This window comes from Zalophus californianus, chromosome 3 (genome assembly GCF_009762305.2).
Source record: "Zalophus californianus isolate mZalCal1 chromosome 3, mZalCal1.pri.v2, whole genome shotgun sequence".
Classification (NCBI taxonomy): domain Eukaryota; kingdom Metazoa; phylum Chordata; class Mammalia; order Carnivora; family Otariidae; genus Zalophus; species Zalophus californianus.
Window position 1 is genome coordinate 163,001,403 of NC_045597.1, and position 18,548 is coordinate 163,019,950.

An 18,548-nucleotide genomic window follows, 5' to 3' on the forward strand; every position below is an offset into this window, starting at 1 on the left:
ACAAGATTGATAAACCCCTGGCCAGACTTATCAAAAAGAAAAGAGAAAGACCCAAATCAACAAAATCATGAATGAAAGAGGAGAAATCACAACCAACATGAAAGAAATACAAACAATTATAAGAACATATGAGCAACTATATGCCAGCACATTAGATAATCTGGAAGAAATGAATGCATTCCTGGAGATGTATCAACTACCAAAACTGAACCAGGAAGAAAAAGAAAACCTGAACAGACTTATAACTACTAAGGAAATTGAAGCAGTCATCAAAAATCTCCCAAGAAACAAAAGCCCAGGGCCAGATGGCTTCCCAGGGGAATTCTACCAAACATTTCAAGAAGAATACCTATTCTTCTGAAACTGTCCCAAAAAATAGAAATGGAAGGAAAACTTCCAAACTCGTTTTATGAGGCCACCATTACCTTGATCCCCAAACCAAAGACCCCATCAAAAAGGAGAATTACAGACCAATATCCTTGATGAACATGGATGCAGAAATTCTCACCAAAATACTAGCCAGTGGGATCCAACAGTACATTTAAAGGATTATTCACCATGACCAACTGGGATTTATCCCTGGGCTACAAGGTTGGTTCAACATCCACAAATCAATGTGATACAATACATTAATAAAGGATAAGATCCTCTCAATAGATGCAGAAAAAGCATTTGACAAAGTACAGCATCCTTTCTTGATCCAAATTCTTCAGAGTATAGGGATAGAGGGTACATACCTCAATATCATAAAAGCCATCTATGAAAAACCCACAGTGAATATCATTCTCAAATGGGGAAAGACTGACAGCTTTCCCCCTAAGGTCAGGAACACGGCAGGGATGTCCACTATCACCACTGCTATTCAGCATAGTATTAGAAGTCCTAGCCACAGCAATCAGAAAACAGAAAAAAATGAAGGCTTCCAAATCGGCAAAGAAGTCAAACTCTCACTCTTTCCAGAGGATATGATACTTTATGTGGAAAACCCAAAAGAGTCCACCCCAAAACTGCTAGAACTCATACAGGAATTCAGTAAAGTGGCAGGATATAAAATCAATGCACAGAAATCAGTGGCATTCCTATCCACCAACAAGACAGTAGAAAGAGAAATTAAGGAGTTGATCCCATTTACAATTGCACTCAAAACCATAAGATACCTAGGAATAAATCTAACCAAAGAGGCAAAGGATCTGTACTCAGAAAACTATAAAATACTCATGAAAGAAATTGAGGAAGACACAAAAAAACGGAAAAATGTTCCATGCTCATGGATTTCAAGAACAAATATTGTGAAGATGTCAGTGCTTCCTAGAGTAATCTACACATTTAATGCAATCTCCATCAAAATACCATCCACTTTTTTCAAAGAAATGGAACAAATAATCCTAAAATTTGTATGGAACCAGAAAATACCCCGAATAGCCAGAGGAATGTTGAAAAAGAAAAGCAAAGCTGGTGGCATCACAAATCCAGACCTCTAGCTCTATTACAAAGCTGTCATCATCAAGACAATATGGTGCTGGCACAAAAACAGACACATAGATCAGTGGAACAGAATAGAGAGCCCACAAATGGGCCCTCAACTCTATGGTCAACGAATTTTCGACAAAGCAGGAAAGAATGTCCAGTGGATAAAAGTTTCTTCAACAAATGGTGTTGGGGAAATTGGACAGCCACATGCAGAAGAATGAAACTGGACCATTTCCTTACACCATACACAAAAATAGACTCAAAATGGTTGAAAGACCTGTGAGACAGGAGTCCATCAAAATCCTAATGGAGAACACAGGCAGCAACCTCTTCGACCTCAGCCACAGCACCTTCTTCCTAGAAATATCGCCAAAGGTAAGGGAAGCAAGGGCAAAAATGAACTATTGGGACTTGATCAAGATAAAAAGCTTTTGCACAGCAAAAGAAACAGTCCACAAAACCAAAAGACATCCGACAGAATGGGAGAAGATACTTGCAAATGACATATCACATAAAGGGCTAGTATCCAAAATCTGTAAAGAACTTACCAAACTCAATGCCCAAAGAACAAATAATTCAATCAAGAAATGGGCAGAAGACACGAACAGTCATTTTTCCAAAGAAGACATCCAAATGGCCAACAGACACATGAAAAAGTGCTCAACGTCACTCGGCATCAGGGAAATCCAAATCAAACCTCAATGAGATACCACCTCACACCAGTCAGAATGGCTAAAATTAACAAGTCAGGAAATGACAGACGTTGGCGGGGATGCAGAGAAAGGGTAACCCTCTTACGTTGTTGGTTGGAATACAAGCTGGTGCAGCCACTCTGGAAAACAGTATGGAGGTTCCTCAAAAAGCTGAAAATAGCACTACCCTACGACCCAGCAATTGCACTACTGGGTATTTACCGCAAAGATACAAATGTAGGGACCCGAAGGGGTATGTGTACCCTGATGTTTATAGCAGCAGTGTCCACAATAGCCAAACTATGGAAAGAGCCAAGATGTCCATCGACAGATGAATGGATAAAGAAGATGTGGTATATACATACAATGGAATATTATGCAGCCATCAAAAGGAATGAAATCTTGCCATTTGCAATGACATGGATAGAAGTGGAGGGTATTATGCTGAGCGAAATAAGTCAATCAGAGAAAGACATGTATCATATGATCTCACTGATATTAGGAATTCTTAATCTCAGGAAAGAAACTGAGGGTTGCAGAGCAGTGTGGGTTGGGAGGGATGGGGTGGGTGGGTGATAGACATTGGGGAGGGTATGTGCTATGGTGAGTGCTGTGAATTGTGTAAGACTGTTGAATCACAGACCTGTATCTCTGAAACAATAATACATTATATGTTAAAAAAAAAAAAGTTAGCAGGAAGGGAAAAATGAAGGGGGTAAATCGGAGGGGGAGACGAACTATGAGAGACTATGGACTCTGAAAAACAAACTCAGGGTTCTAGAGGGGAAGGGGGTAGGGGGATGGGTTAGCTTGGTGATGGGTATTAAAGAGGGTACATATTGAATGGAGCACTTGGTGTTATACACAAACAATGAATCATGGAACACTACATCAAAAACTAATGATGTAATGTATGGTGATTAACATAACACAATAATAAAAAAAAGAATAGTGCATCAGCAAAAAAAAAAAAGAAAGAAAGAAAAACAGAAAAGAGGTCCAAAAGCTGAGTCCTGACCTTAGACCTTCTCTCATTAAGAAATACGAGAGATGAGGGCGCCTGGGTGGCTCAGATGGTTAAGCGTCTGCCTTCGGCTCAGGTCATGATCCCAGGGTCCTGGGATCGAGTCCCGCATCGGGCTCCGTGCTCTTTGGGAGCCTGCTTCTCCCTCTGCTTCTCTCTCTCTCTCTCTTTCTCTCCCTCTCTCTCTCCCTCTGTCTCTCATGAATAAATAAAATCTTAAAAAATATATATATAAATAAATAAATAAAATCTTTAAAAAAAAAATACGAGAGATGAGAGGGAATCATCGAAAGGAGACTGAGAATGAGCAGGCAGCAAAGTGGGGGAAAGTATGGGGTCCAAGAGGGCATGGAATCCCAAGATCCAAATGAAAATCTTAACACCTGAATAGTATTTGATCAGGGTCCTGAGATCGAGCCCCACATCGGCCTCCCTGCTCAGCAGGAAGCCTGCTTCTCCCTCTCCACTCCTTGTGCTCTCTCTGTCACATAATAAATAAATAAAATCTTAAAAAAAAAAAGGACAGACTTTAGAAGGCAAGTAGGTAGTATCAGGGGAGACGTTTATGTGTGTGGAGGCCTCCAAGGTGCTAGCGTTAGTTCCCATTCTTGACCTGGGTGGTGATATTATGGGTCTTTGCTTTATAATTATTCCTTAAATTGTACATATATAGTATTTGCACCTTTTTGTATGTAAAATTTAGCAAAAAAGAAGGAAAATAAAATTGATGAATTTAAACATAAATTAACTTTTAAAAATTGTTGCTTACAACTCTTTTTTTGGAAAGTTTTATTCTGCACATAGCAACATTGTACAGAAATATTAAAAAGTGTTCAATTTTTACAAATGCTTATATTCTAAAATCATTTTTGTATTTCTTCTCTTAGCCCTTAGACAACTGGAATCTATTTTAAAGAAAATCATAAAAGAACGAAAAGGAGGAAACTTCGGTCAACATATTTTCATTGACTCCTTAGTACATGGGAACCTTAATGACCAACAGGTGATTTAATTGTTAAATGTTTATCAAGTAAACAATAATCACATATGTATAGTGTGCTTTGTATTCACTTTAATCCAGATGCACTCCCAAAATTCAATGGCTTCTGTTTTATTGTACATCATCTGTAAATAATACAAGTATTTAGTCTCTTATTATTTAGCTCTTTGAAGCATCTATATATTATTTAATATTGCATAAGCAAATGTTGAATCAAAATTCTCTGATCATAAAAGAGGAGGACTTACCTGACTAGGTTGGCAGCTTGACTTGTTCCCAAAGCACTCTGTTATCCCCAGCATACCACTGTGTTTGCGGTGTTGTCAGGCAAAGGACAAGAGTGGAACCATTATTACCACACCTGTTCATTATAGGAACCTTCTGCCCCCTCTACACATGTGAGTCTTCATAGACAGAATGGGTTTCTGGATGTGTATAGGTGCAGAATTGAATAAGGCTCCAAGGATAGTGGTAGCCTCTTCTGCACCGTTCCTGAGGCTTTGTTGCTGCACCTGGCCAAGCCAGAAAGATAGCACTGAGGCAGTTTGTTTGGAAAAACAAAGCATGAGCCAGTGATAACTACCAATAAATGTTTATTGCATCAAAAAGGCAATGTAGTATTTAGGTTGGTTTTTACATTCGATTTTTTTAAGTGAAAACATTATAAAGAAATAATATTCTTTTTTCCTTTCCTTGACCCTAATTCTATACTATAGGTTATTTTGATAGGGTCTAATACAGGCCACCTTATATTTTACACTTTCTAAACTTAGTTTTCTCTCCTAGATCCTTGAAGACAGTATGATATTTTCTCTGGCCAGTTGTGTAATAACTGCAAAATGTAAGTATAATTGATTTCTTTTTGAGATAGATTATAAAATATACATGGTTAAAATAAAGGAAATATTGTTTATAAGACCTCTTTATAATTTCCCTTCTCTTGTCTTTTTTATTCTTGTTTGAAAGGCTTGATTCACACAGCTACTGTTTTTTTTTTTTTCTTAACCCCAGGTGCTCTATGCCACCTCTGAACATTGCCATAAATTTCTTGACATGGTTTATGGATTGTGAATTCTAGTTAGGGCCTTTAAATGAACTGTTACTGACACCTTTCCAACCAGAGCAGTGAGCTTTTCAATTTCCTGCTGCAGCTTTTCACTTTGCCTCCAATCCAGTTTGCTATTATTAAGGTCTACCAACAGAGGATATAGGCCACAGAAACCACGATTTGAAAGAACTCTTTTGGTGGAATTGAAGATGATTTTTATTTAAAATTCTAAAATGTGTGATATGTTTCTAAGTTTCCTTACTGCTTTTTAGTTTAGCAGAGTACCATTCATTCATATGGTATTTATAAAAATTTGTGTATGTTTATAAAAATATAGTAATATAAAATGCTAAAGGAAGTATCAAAACAGTTTGAAATAGAAGAAATTTATGATCATTTGAAGGATTTCATTTACAACTCTTTCTGTTTAAAAATAGTGATTAAAAATGTAAACTTCCCATAAATTTTTCTTCTTTATAAAATTTTTGACATCTAGAGATGTCCAGGTATTATAGGTTAAATGGAATCTGGGTGTGCATGTGTCAAAAATAATGTATTGAACTTCTTTAAAAAGTGCTTACCTTGTTTTTTTAAAAATTTACTACATTATTAAACTATATCTTTGCTAAAGACCTTCAAAAAATCTGAAGCAGTTGTGCTCTGTATACAGAGCAAAAAAGTGACCATTTCCAAAGTTGGGTTAATATTTTAATATTATTGCGCTTTTAGGGAGGATTTCAGACTATCACTGTTTCTTTGCATGTGGTTTGGTTATTTTTTAAGGTACCTCTGAATTTTTTTGAGAGTCAAGATAGGCAGGAAACTTTAATCCTCTGCTACTTATTAGCCTTGAGCAAGATATCTGCCTCTGCATTTTCTTCCTTTTCTAAAATAACAGTTTAGGTCTAGATGACCTCCAAGGTATTCTCAAATCTGCAGTTGTGTCTTTGGTTCAGTATCATGATTAAAGAACGTTCATGACTTAAAATATTATTTTTAAGCTATGCTCAGTCATACTTCAGAGTCCTACAAAAGAACCAGTGTTTGAGATTATTAAACCACATAGTTATGTTAATTTGAAGTGATAATATGGTGAAGCAGGGTTTATGAGTGCCTACTGTGTGCATATCCTTATAGTAAATCTTTCAATATTGTATATTACTGTATGTTGTAAAATTACAAACATGTACATATTGTACACTGCACAAGTTTTCATATCACTTGTGAAGCAGAAATTCTATAGTTCATTCAAAAGCCCTAATAAAGAAGTATATGTAGGAAAAAGTTAAGGATAGGCAGTTACTCCTGTGCCTTTTTATAAACTCTGAATATGAATAAATTATAAAAAAAAAGTTGAGTACCAGGTAGGTATTAATTTTATTGGTAATAACATTTAGTACAGAAAGTGAATTATGTCCTTTCTAGGCATGAGAATTGGATAAGTGAATTAGGCAAACATTAAAAAAAAAGTAACTGAGACAAATTTAAGTCGGCCCTTAGCTCAAGAAGGAGATCATTAATAAGTAGAAGTAGAAATTACTAAATACATTTTTAAAAGTGGTTGACACAGAAAAAAGTAGTATAGAGTCATCTCAAGCATAATCTAGGGTAAGAGGTACTAGTATCTGGAAGGTATCTGGATAGTTCCATTCTTTGAATAGTTATAATCCCAGTGGATTTCTACAGGAAATATAACTTCTCTTATTTTCTCTGTTTTATGTTCATCATGTAATTTTCTTACCTTTTCATTTCCTCAGTGAATATAATCTATAAGCCATTTTAAGCAAAAGTAAGCCTGTAAGTTTAGTAATCTTCCAGTCTTGGTGTTCATCAAAACAATTGTGGTATTTGTTGGAAGTACAGATGCCTGGACTCCACCCTAAACCTATTGAATCAGAATCTGTGAATATGGGGTTGTGCCATCAACCAGTTCCCGGGTGATTTTAGAGAACTATTGTCCTAAGCAATAACCAATACCAATTCCTGAACCAGTGTATCTACCATTACAAGTAAAAATTTAGAATATTGATTTATAGGTAAATCTCCTGCTACCCTGATTTGTATGAATCCTTTCATTAGGTCTCCTGAAGGAACTAGTAAATCAGTATTTTTATTACACAGGGTTGGGTGAACTAGACAATCCATTACAGTTACCAACATTTAACACTCCTTCAGAATAATGAAGTTTATTTATTATCATTACTGTTTTACCGAAAGTAGTGCTCGCTTCGGCAGCACGTATACTAAAATTACCGAAAGTAAAATGCATTCTTGTCTTCAGTTACTTGCCAGTTTTAAGAAAGCAATTGCAGATCTCTTTAGGAGTATTCTATAAATATTCATGTTATGTTCAATGAGGTACAAATCCTGTGAATAATCGTGGTATTGTTTTGGTAGCTTTATGTGTCTTCCATATCAGAAGAGAAGGAAAACACAAGAAAAAAATAGTATGTTTTATCTTATTCTGCACCCAAACTATCAATTAGCTATTTTCATTGTTATGAATGTAAATTTTTACTTAGTGTGCACCTGGGCAATCTGTTTTTTAACCACCTCTGAAGAGGTTCAGAAAAAACTTTATGAAGAGATAGACCAAGTTTTTGGAAAGGATCCTATTACTCCAGAGAAAATCGAGCAGCTCAGGTAAGAATACAATAAAAAGAAGCGGATATCATGAACGGGTAAATTCGAGTTGGTTTAACTAGCTTATTTAAAGCTAATGATAATATCTAGGAAAGGTATATATTTTTAAAGGACTTAAAGTGTTTGCATACAGATCTTATTAGATAATTTAATTTGCTCTTTAAAATCATAAGGTAGTTGGTTAAGCATCTGCCTTCGGCTCAGGTTGGGATTGAGCCCCTCATCGGGCTCCTTGCTCAGCGGGGAACCTGCTGCTCCCTCTCCATCTGCCCTGCTTGTGCTCTCTCTCTGTGTCAAATAAATAAGTAAAATAATTAGGTAGTTTTGGGAAACCTTTACATTAGACTATATAAAATAGTATCAGCAATGTTCAAGTCAGTAAAGCACTCATATCTTGTTGATGGAAATGCAAAATGGTACAGACCTGTTGGAAAACAGTGTGGCAGCTAAACATACACTTAACCATACAACTCAGAAATTCTCCGAGGCATTTACCCAAGAGAAATGAAAAAATATGTCCACACAGAGACCTTTATGCAAATGTTCATAGCAATATTATTCATGATAGCAAAAGCTGTAAACAGCCCAGATGTTCATCAGCTGGTGAATAGATAAATTGTGTTATATCTGTACCATGGAATATTATCAAGTGGTAAAAGGTAATATCTTATCAATATATACAACAGTGTGGTTAAATGTCATTATGTTAAGTGAAAGAAGTCAAACACAAAGACTGCATACAATATAATTTCCTTAAGGTGAAATTCTAGAAGGGTCAAAACTGTTGTGGTAGAAAGGGGATCAGTGGTTGTCTGGGGCCAGGAATGGGGAGGGGATCAACTAGCAGGGAGAATGAGAAAGGTTTTTAGGGTGAGGGAACTGTTCTGTATCTTGATCGTGGTTGTGGTAACACAATTATACACAATTACTAAAATTCACATTATACAAGTAAAATAGATGAATTTTTATATGTAGATAATAACCTTAATTAAAAAGATTTTTTTCTCTTTATTTTTTTAAAAGATTTTATTGATTTATTTGAACAGAGAGAGAAAGAGAGAGCAGGGGAGGGAGAGGGAGAAGCAGATTCCCTGCGGAGCAGGGAGCCTGATGCAGGACTTGATCCCAGGACCCCGGGATCATGACATGAGCTGAAGGCAGATGCTAAAGACTGAGCCACCCAGGCGTCCCTAGAAGTTTAATTTTAGTTCTTTTTATTGTCCCCACTATTCAGACCACTATCAGCTTGTCTGGGATATTTCAGCAGGCTTGGATCTTGCAGCCCTCTAATCCAGTCTTCAAATTGCTACTGGAGCCTATGACTGCACACAGTAAACACTTTGGGTGTTTTAACCATAAAGATAACTGAGGACCAATTCCAAATCAACAGTCTTTGGGCATCAGAAGTTTTCAAAAGCTTCATAGATGATTCCAATGTGCTCTAAATCTAATGTTCAGAATCACTGTACTAGTAATCTTTCTATACCTGAGGAGTTAACATCTGGGTAGATGACTCCCCAATTTAAAATCTTTCAGTGATCTGGTTGTCCTTAAGATAAAATTTAAACTCTACATCAAAAACTAATGATGTAATGTATGGTGATTAACATAACAATAAAAAAAGATAAAATTTAAACTCACCAACATGGCTTAGGAGGCATTTCAAGAGCTGGGCCTTATATTCCTTTCCCACCTTATCTCTTATTTGTGCCTCTTCATACCTTAGGTTTAACTATACTGAAATTCTTTTGTTTCTTCAAAGCTATAGTACTCTTTTTCATCTCTTGGCTTTTGCAGACTACTCCTTTGTCTAGATTCTCTCTTCCTTTCTCTTCTAGCTAGCTCCAGTTTTTTCTGCAGGTCTCAACCTAAAGTGCTTATTTCTCTGCAAAGTCCTTTCTTTAGTTATGTGCTACTGCCATATGTTCTCCAAAATCCTGACCTGGCTTTATCATAACAGTTATTGTGCTTTTTAAATTGTTATCCTTCCTGTCCCTACCTCTCTCGCTTTCCCTGCCAACTAGACCTTGAATCCCTTTGTGGGTATCTGTCTTATTCACTATTGTAGTTCAGTATCTAACATGGTGCTTGTAATGTAGTAGATACCCAATAAATAGTGGTTCAAAGAGGAAAGGAAGGATTTTCCTTATTTTTTTTTTGTTTTTAAAATATAAACAATCAACATTCCTATGCTTGGCATTTTTTTTAATATTTCCAGCTGTTGCTATTAATAAAGTCCTAGAAATGGGATTGTTATTTAATGATACATACAATAGTTTAGTATTTATGATTACGGGCTATGGAGTAAGGCAGACCTGGGTTTGAATCCTGTTGACACCACTTCCCTGCTATGTGATCTTAAACAATTGCCTTATTTCTAAAAATCTATAAATTAGAATAATAATAGCATCCCTGAGGTTCTTATAAGGATTAAATGAGATACTACATAGAAAGTGTTTAATAGAACTGGCTTTTGGTAAGATTTCAATACATTTTAGCTTTTATTCTTATTGTGATGTACACCTAATATTTTTTTAAATATGCAAAAAAAATTTCCATAGTTGGAGTATGTGTATTTTTCTTTATGGTTTCTGTCACTGTGTTGGTATTTTTATAATTTTTGAGTAGGAAATTTCTGTGTTAAAATTTTTTAAATTTATTAAATTTATTAACAATAAAGGACTTTTCTACTTAAAAATTATACAAATACTGTTTTGAGTTTTCTTCTGGTACTTTTAAAGTTGTTTTTATTTGTTTAAATTTATACCTACCTGGACTTTATATACCTCTAATAGATAACTTATTTTCAAGTAAATTAGAATTATGATGTGACTATTTCCAATTAGGAAGGTTTTATTAAAGTTGTTAAAAATGTATGTACATGAGAGACGATGGACTCTGAAAAACAAACTGAGGGTTCTAGAGGGGAGGGGGTGGGGGGATGGGTTAGCCTGGTGATGGGTTATTAAAGAGGGCACGTTCTGCGTGTAGCACTGGGTGTTATGCACAAACAATAAATCATGGAACACTACATCAAAAACTAATGATGTAATGTATGGTGATTAACATAACAATTAAATTTTTAAAAATGTATGTACATTTCAAACTGCCTTTCCCAGAGTTAAGGAACTGTAAAAAAACTTTTTAAAACAGATATTGTCGGCAAGTACTTTGTGAAACTGTTCGGACTGCCAAACTGACCCCAGTTTCTGCCCGGCTTCAAGATATTGAAGAAAAGATTGACAAATTTATTATTCCTAGAGAGGTAGGAAACATTTGGTATACTTAACTCATTCAGTTATTCTTTTCAACTCTTAGCGTGTGGTTTTGAATTGTATTGTCTAAAATGTCTAATAAATGATACCTATTATTAAATTAAAGGCATAGTTATTTTAAATGAGAATAATGTATGCTGTTTTAGGGTATAAGCAATACAAAAGAAAGGCTCCCTTCCTCACATGTACTACTGTTAATACTTTACTGTGTATTTTTATAGGTCTTTTTCTATGTATATATATTACTCTGTATGTGTATATACACATCTGTGTATTTTAAAAACTGAATTTATATGTGAAAAGTTGCTTTTCATATATCATTCATTAATTTGCTTCTTTCATTAGGTGTGGTTATTAGTTATTAGTACAACTGGTACTTGATACAGCTCCAACTCATTATTTTTTTTTCCAACTCATTATTTTTAATGGATATATAGTATTCCATCGCATGAGCGTGTTACAATTTATTTAAGCAGTCTCCATTGATGGAAATTTAGAGTACATCAATTTTTTTTGTCATTACAAATTATATACTTGTATAGGTATTGAGTAGAGCTTTAGAAATAGAGTTTTGGGGTCAAAGTGCTATTTATGTTAAATTTAAATTGCCCTCTAAGAGGCAATTTATATTTTCAGTGACAGGGTATGAGAATGCTCTTTCTCTCCATATTCTGACTACTCCTGGATTTATGATTTTTTTTATATATTTCTTATATGAAATACTGTCTCATTATTTTAATTTGCTTTTCCCTGATCATTGGAGAGATTGAGCAGCTTTTCATACATATTTATCAGTTTGTATTTCTTCTTTTGTAAATTATGTGCTTGTAACTCACTTCTTTCTAGTAAGCTTATATGTCTTTTTGTATATTGTACATACTAACAGTCAGTTATATGGAAAATATATTTTTCCTATTATTTATCTTTTACTGGTGACTTTGGTGTGTTTTGTTTTTACTGGATGCAGGTTTTAAATTTTCGTAGTTTAAGTCTGTTATTCCTTTATGACTGCCAGATTTTGACATGCTTAGGGAGGCCTTCTCCACTGTAAAATCAAAATAATGACCTGTGTATTATTATTTCCTGTTTTTATTTTATATTCATCTATATTAAAAGAGCATCTAGGATGAGTTGGCTTCTTGGCAGTCATTTTGTCTCTGTTAGGCCTTGACTAACTAGAGTAATTTTTTTGCAGACCCTTGTTCTTTATGCTCTTGGTGTGGTACTTCAGGATCCCAGTACTTGGCCATCACCACATAAGTATGAAATATCTATCTTTATCTTTGTGATTATTGATTTGTATGTGTTTGTGTGTTTTGCATTCCTTTTCTAAGTTTTGAGGAGAAAATTTAATATGTGACAATGATATAAGCAAGCCACTGCCTTCTCTTTAGTATCTTCTGTTCACTGCTCTTTCTTTCATGAATCTGCTATCTGCTACTCTTTGTCTTTCCTATTATCACTTCTATCCTAAGACCTATTTAATCTCTACAATGATTCTTTAATTTCAATAGAATTTTGGAATTCTTTTGTTGGTAATTGGATTTTCTTTTGGAATTTCTTTGTTTTCCTGCCGTTGGTCTCGATTATTAATCTCTTTAGTCAAATTCAGAAAGTATATGTTGTCTCTATATGTGTTATATGTGAGAATGGCAGAGGAAGGAAAAAGTGAAGAACAAAGCTGCTATTGTTTGCCTTCTAGATAGGCATCAAGTAAAATTCACCTTAAAGAAATGGATTCAGATTTATTGCCCTGGTAGAAGGTTATATATTGAGTTGACTGGGGTTAAGACAGGTGTGTAGGGGTGCCTGGCTGGCTCAGTCATTGGAACATACAGCTCTTGATCTTGGGGTTGTAGGTTTGAGCTGCACGTTGGGTGTTGAATTTACTTAAAAGTAAAATCTTAAAAAAAATACAGCTGTGTGAAGTGCAGTGGGACAGGGTTGGTGGCATGGTTGAAGTATTTGTACCTATTTCTGGAGTATAATGAGGGGTTTATTAAGTGTTCGTATCATTTCAGTTTTTAATATAATGATATTAAAATAAATCTACTAATAAATGAAATAGCAGTCCTTCAAAATTTGCTGTAAATAAAAAGTAAATTTTATATTTCAGATGACTTATAACAAAATTGAAAATACACATTGGTAGAAAAATTTATGCTTATAATTTAGAAAAACTAATATTTCCAATTTTAAAATTGTTAAAAAAATTACCATGTGGAAAATGCCAAATTTTTGATAAATTTGAAATGTAATGTGAAAAATATAAGAAGTTTGCTGGAACTTTTGACACTATTCCTTCCCTCAAAACAGAGAATCTAGGTTACAAATTGAAAATATTAAAAAAATATATATGCTAAAATGTGGAAATAAATTTCAGGAATCAAATATAATCAGATATAGGAAATGTTAGTCATAATGTTTTGTCATAATGAAAAACTTTCTGAAATGGGCACCTCCCCCTTGAGAGACAATTCACACTAACAAAAATGTACGTAAACTGAGATAGTTAGACCCTGTAGAGACAATTGATTAATTACTGTTTAAATGTAACTGTCACACAGATAAGGATGACGAGATTAACTTTTTTCACTAAACTAAATGCTCTTGAGGTCAACATAGTATGTTTCATACCATTTTATAGCTGCATAGTATTCTATTAATATGGATATACCAGGGTTTTTCAGCCTTTCACCCACTGGAGAACATTTGGGTTGTTTTGGTAATGAAGCTGCTATGAACATTCATATAAGGGTTTTTGTGTGAACATAGGATTTCATTTTTTTTTTAAGATTTTATTTATTTATTTGACAGAGATACTGCGAGAGCAGGAACACTAGCAGGGGGAGTGGGAGAGGGAGAAGCAGGCTTCTTGGTGAGCAGGGAGCCTGATGTGGGGCTCAATCACAGGACTGTGGGATCATGACCTGAGCTGAAGGCAGATGCTTAACAACTGAGCCACCCAGGTGCCCCAGGATTTCAAACAGTTTTTTTTTTTTTAAGATTTTATTTATTTGAAAGAGAGAGAGAGAGAAACAGCATGAGAGGGGAGAGGGTCAGAGGGAGAAGCAGGCTCCCCGCTGAGCTGGGAGCTCGATGCAGGACTCGATCCCAGGACTCCGGGATCATGACCTGAGCCGGAGGCAGTTGCTTAACCAACTGTGCCACCCAGGCGCCCGCCCCAGGATTTCATTTCTTTGTAATAAATGCCCAAGGATGCAATTGCTGGGTTATATGGTTAGTGCTTGTTTAGTTTTGCAAGAAATTGCCAGGCTGTTTTTCAGAGATTCTCACCAGCAGTGTTTGAAAGATTCATCTTCTCTGCAGCCTCATTAGCACTGACTACTATCACTGTTTTTATTTTAGTTCTAATAGATATGTGGTGGTATTTCGTTACGGTTTTTAGAGGTTTTCTTTTTGAGTGAGTAACTGACATTAACTATTAACTATAGGTATTCTCCCTATAGAAAAAATGTCTGTATATGATTTATTTATAAAGAAATGATAGAGGGGCTCCTGGGTGGCTCAATCAGTTAAGTGTCCAACACTTGAGTTTGGTTCAAGTTATGATCTCAGTGTCGTGAGTTTGAGCCCTGCTTTAGGCTCCACACTCAGTGGGTTATCTGCTTGAAATTCTCTCCCTCTCCCTTTGCCCCTCCCCCTGCTCACACTCTCTCTCTCTCTCAAATAAATCTAAAAAAAAAAAAAGAAATGATAGAAATACATTATAACTATTACCATATTGGCTGTATTTCCGAGCAAGAAAACCTGGGTCAAGTTCTGTGATTAAATATACAATAATGTAAATATTACTCTAAATTATGAAATATTATCAACTTTAAAAACCAGACTAATACAAAATTCTCCACTGAAAAGGAGGAAGGCAAATATCAAAAACCTCAGAATGGACTGGGACCAAGATGGTGACATAGCAGGCTCCTGAATTTCCCTCCTCTCCTGGGCACACTCAGTGTTACTATGCATGGAGCAGTTCCCTCTGAGAGAAATCCAGAAACTAGCTGAGACACATTGGGAAAATGAGAAAATACTCACTCTTACAATAAACCCACTCCCAGCGCAGTGCCATATAATCGGGAGGGAACTCCCAACTGCCAGCTTCTCCTCGAGAATTGAAGAGTTTAGACTGCACAGTTACTGCCCCAGATTGAAGACTCCCACTGAAGATACGGATTTCCAAAACACTTAGTTCTGAAAGCCATCAGGGAATGTGTTCATGAGTCCCACAGGCTTATAGAAAACAAAGAAGTAGTTCTTAATAGTGTATGATGGGAACACAAACACTTCCTGTGGCTTTTCTCCCAGGGCTCAGCAAAGAGAGAGCACGCAAAGACTCTTTTCCTGGAAGGAGGTTGACTGCATATTTTAGAAGCTGCTGCCTTAGGGTCCAGCTTCTAGTAAGCACACATCTCCATGTAATGGCCATGATCTTCCCTGAAGCCTGCGGGAGCCAGTGGGCATGACCTGCACCCAATTCACTCCAACAATAAAACCAAACCATAGGCCTCTCCCTTGTGTACACATCTAGTGCCCCAGTTTTATAGCTGCTATCTGAGGGACATGCCCCAAATTACCTAACTCTGATAGCCAGGGGGTCTTGTATTCATAAGTACCATAGGACAATAGCAAACAAAGAAGTACTTGTTAATAAGCATGCAGGTATTTACTGTGGCTAGCCACCAAGGTTAATCCCAAGGGTGCAGGCAAATGCCCATCTTCCAGTCTTTCTCAGGATTTGACTGCTTCCACATTAACGAAGTACAATCCCTATCAAAATACCAATGGTATTTTACACAGAACTAGAACAGATAATCCTAAGATTTGTATATGATAAAAGACCTCAAATAGCCAAACAACATAACTCAACATAATAAAGGCCATATATGACATACCCACAGCCAACATCATCTTCATTGGTGAAGAGCTGAAAGCTTTCCCTCTAAGATCAAGAACAAGACAGAGATGTTCAGTCTCATCACTTTCATTCAACACAGTACTGGAAGTCCTAACCACAGCAATCAGATAAGAAAAAGAAATAAAAGGCATCCAAATTGGTAAGAAGTGAAATTGTCACTATTTGCACATGACATGATGTTATATATGGAAAACCCTAAACACTCCATTAAAGAACTATTAGAACTAATAAATGAATTCAGTAAAGTTTCAGGATACAAAATTATTATACAGAAATCTGTAGCATCTGAGAAATTAAGAAAACAATCCCATTTAAAATTACACAAAAAACCTCCAAAACCTAGGAATAAATTTAACTGAGTGAAGGACCTATACTCTGAAAACTATGAGACACTGATGAAAGAAATTGAAGGTGACACATATAAATAGAAAGGTATACCAGGCTGCCTGGGTGGCTTCGTTGGTTAAGTGGTGGGCTTTTGATTTCCGCTCAGGTTCATCCATGTTGTGCAAATATCAGGATTTCCTTCTTTTTTAGGGCCCAATAATACTGCAATAAACATGAGAGTGCAGGTATCTCTTCAAGATAATGACATTGTTTCCTTTGAATATATATGCAGAAGTGGCATTGTTGGATCATACGGTAAATTCGTTTTTAATTTCTTGAGGAATCTCTATACTATTTTCCCTTGTGGCTATACCAATTTACATTCAGACCAGTAGTATACAAGAGTTCCCTTTTTTTAAATTTTATTTTATTATGTTAATCACCATACATTACATCATTAGTTTTTGATGTAATGTTCCATGATTCATTGTTTGCATATAAAACCCAGTGCTCCATGCAGTACATGCCCTCTTTAATACCCATCACCAGGCTAACACATCTCCCCACCCCCTCCCCTCTAGAACCCTCAGTTCGTTTCTCAGAGTCCATAATCTGTCATGGTTCGTCTCCCCCTCCGATTTACCCCCCTTCATTTTTCCCTTCCTACTATCTTTTTTTTTTTTAACATATAATGTATTATTTGTTTCAGAGGTACAGGTCTGTGATTCATGAGTCTTACACAATTCACCGCACTCACCATAGCACATACCCTCCCCAATGTCTATCACCCAGCCACCCCATCCCTCCCACCCCCTACCACTCCAGCAACCCTCAGTTTGTTTCCTCAGATTAAGAATTCCTCATATCAGTGAGATCATATGATACATGTCTTTATCTGATTGACTTATTTCGCTTAGCATAATACCCTCTAGTTCCATCCATGTCGTGGCAAATGGCAAGATTTCGGGTTTTTTGATGAATGCATAATATTCCATTGTGTATATATATATACACCACATCTTCTTTGTCCATTCTTCTGTTGATGGACATCTTGGCTCTTTCCATAGTTTGGCTATTGTGGACACTGCTGCTGTAAACATTGGGGTGCACGTACCCCTTCGGATCCCTACATTTGTATCTTTGGGGTAAATACCCAGTAGTGCAGTTGCTGGGTCATACGGTAGCTCTATTTTCAACTTTTTGAGGAACCTCCATACTGTTTTCCAGAGTGGCTGCACCAGCTTGCATTCCCACCAACAGTGTAGGAGGGTTCCCCTTTCTCCACATCCCTACCAACGTCTGTCGTTTCCTGACTTGTTCATTTTAGCCATTCTGACTGGTGTGAGGTGGTATCTCATTGAAGTTTTGATTTGGATTTCCCTGATGCCGAGCGACGTTGAGCACTTTTTCATATCTGTTGGCCATTTGGATGTCTTCTTTGGAAAAATGTCTGTTCATGTCTTCTGCCCATTTCTTGATTGAATTATTTGTTCTTTGGATGTTGAGTTTGATAAGTTCTTTATAGATTTTGGATACTAGCCCTTTATGTGATATGTCATTTGCAAATATCTTCTCCCATTCTGTCGGATGTCTTTTGGTTTTGTTGACTGTTTCTTTTTGCTGTGCAAAAGCTTATCTTGATCAAGTCCCAATAGTTCATTTTTGCCCTTGCTTCCCTCGCCTTTGGCGATGTTTCTAGGAAGAAGATGCTGTGGCTGAGGTCGAAGAGGTTGCTGCCTGTGTTCTCTGTTAGGATTTTGATGGACTCCTGTCTCACAGTTAGGTCTTTCATCCGTTTTGAGTCTATTTTTGTGTGTGGTGTAAGGAAATGGTCCAGTTTCATTCTTCTGCATGTGGCTGTCCAGTTTCCCCAACACCATTTGTTGAAGAGACTGTCTTTTTTCCACTGGCCATTCTTTCCTGGTTTGTTGAAGATTAGTTGACCATAGAGTTGAGGGTCCATTTCTGGGCTCTCTATTCTGTTCCATTGATCTATGTGTCTGTTTTTGTGCCAGTACCATACTGTCTTGATGATGACAGCTTTGTAATAGAGCTTGAAGTCCGGAATTGTGATGCCACCAGGTTTGCTTTTCTTTTTCAACATTCCTCTGGCTATTTGGGGTATTTTCTGGT

General features: G+C 36.3%; 1 protein-coding gene across 4 annotated transcripts in view; it reads left to right on the forward strand.

The window, feature by feature from the left end:
• Positions 1-18,548, forward strand: part of LOC113919920 (cytochrome P450 20A1) — a 75,409-nt gene that overhangs the window by 47,849 nt on the left and 9,012 nt on the right. For all 4 annotated transcript variants that reach the window (XM_027589895.2, XM_035726661.1, XM_035726660.1 and 1 more), the window contains 5 exons: positions 4,074-4,189; positions 4,973-5,027; positions 7,757-7,877; positions 11,031-11,142; positions 12,348-12,412. In XM_027589895.2, the coding sequence (XP_027445696.1) occupies positions 4,074-4,189; positions 4,973-5,027; positions 7,757-7,877; positions 11,031-11,142; positions 12,348-12,412 (469 nt within the window). The remainder of the gene's footprint in view (positions 1-4,073; positions 4,190-4,972; positions 5,028-7,756; positions 7,878-11,030; positions 11,143-12,347; positions 12,413-18,548) is intronic.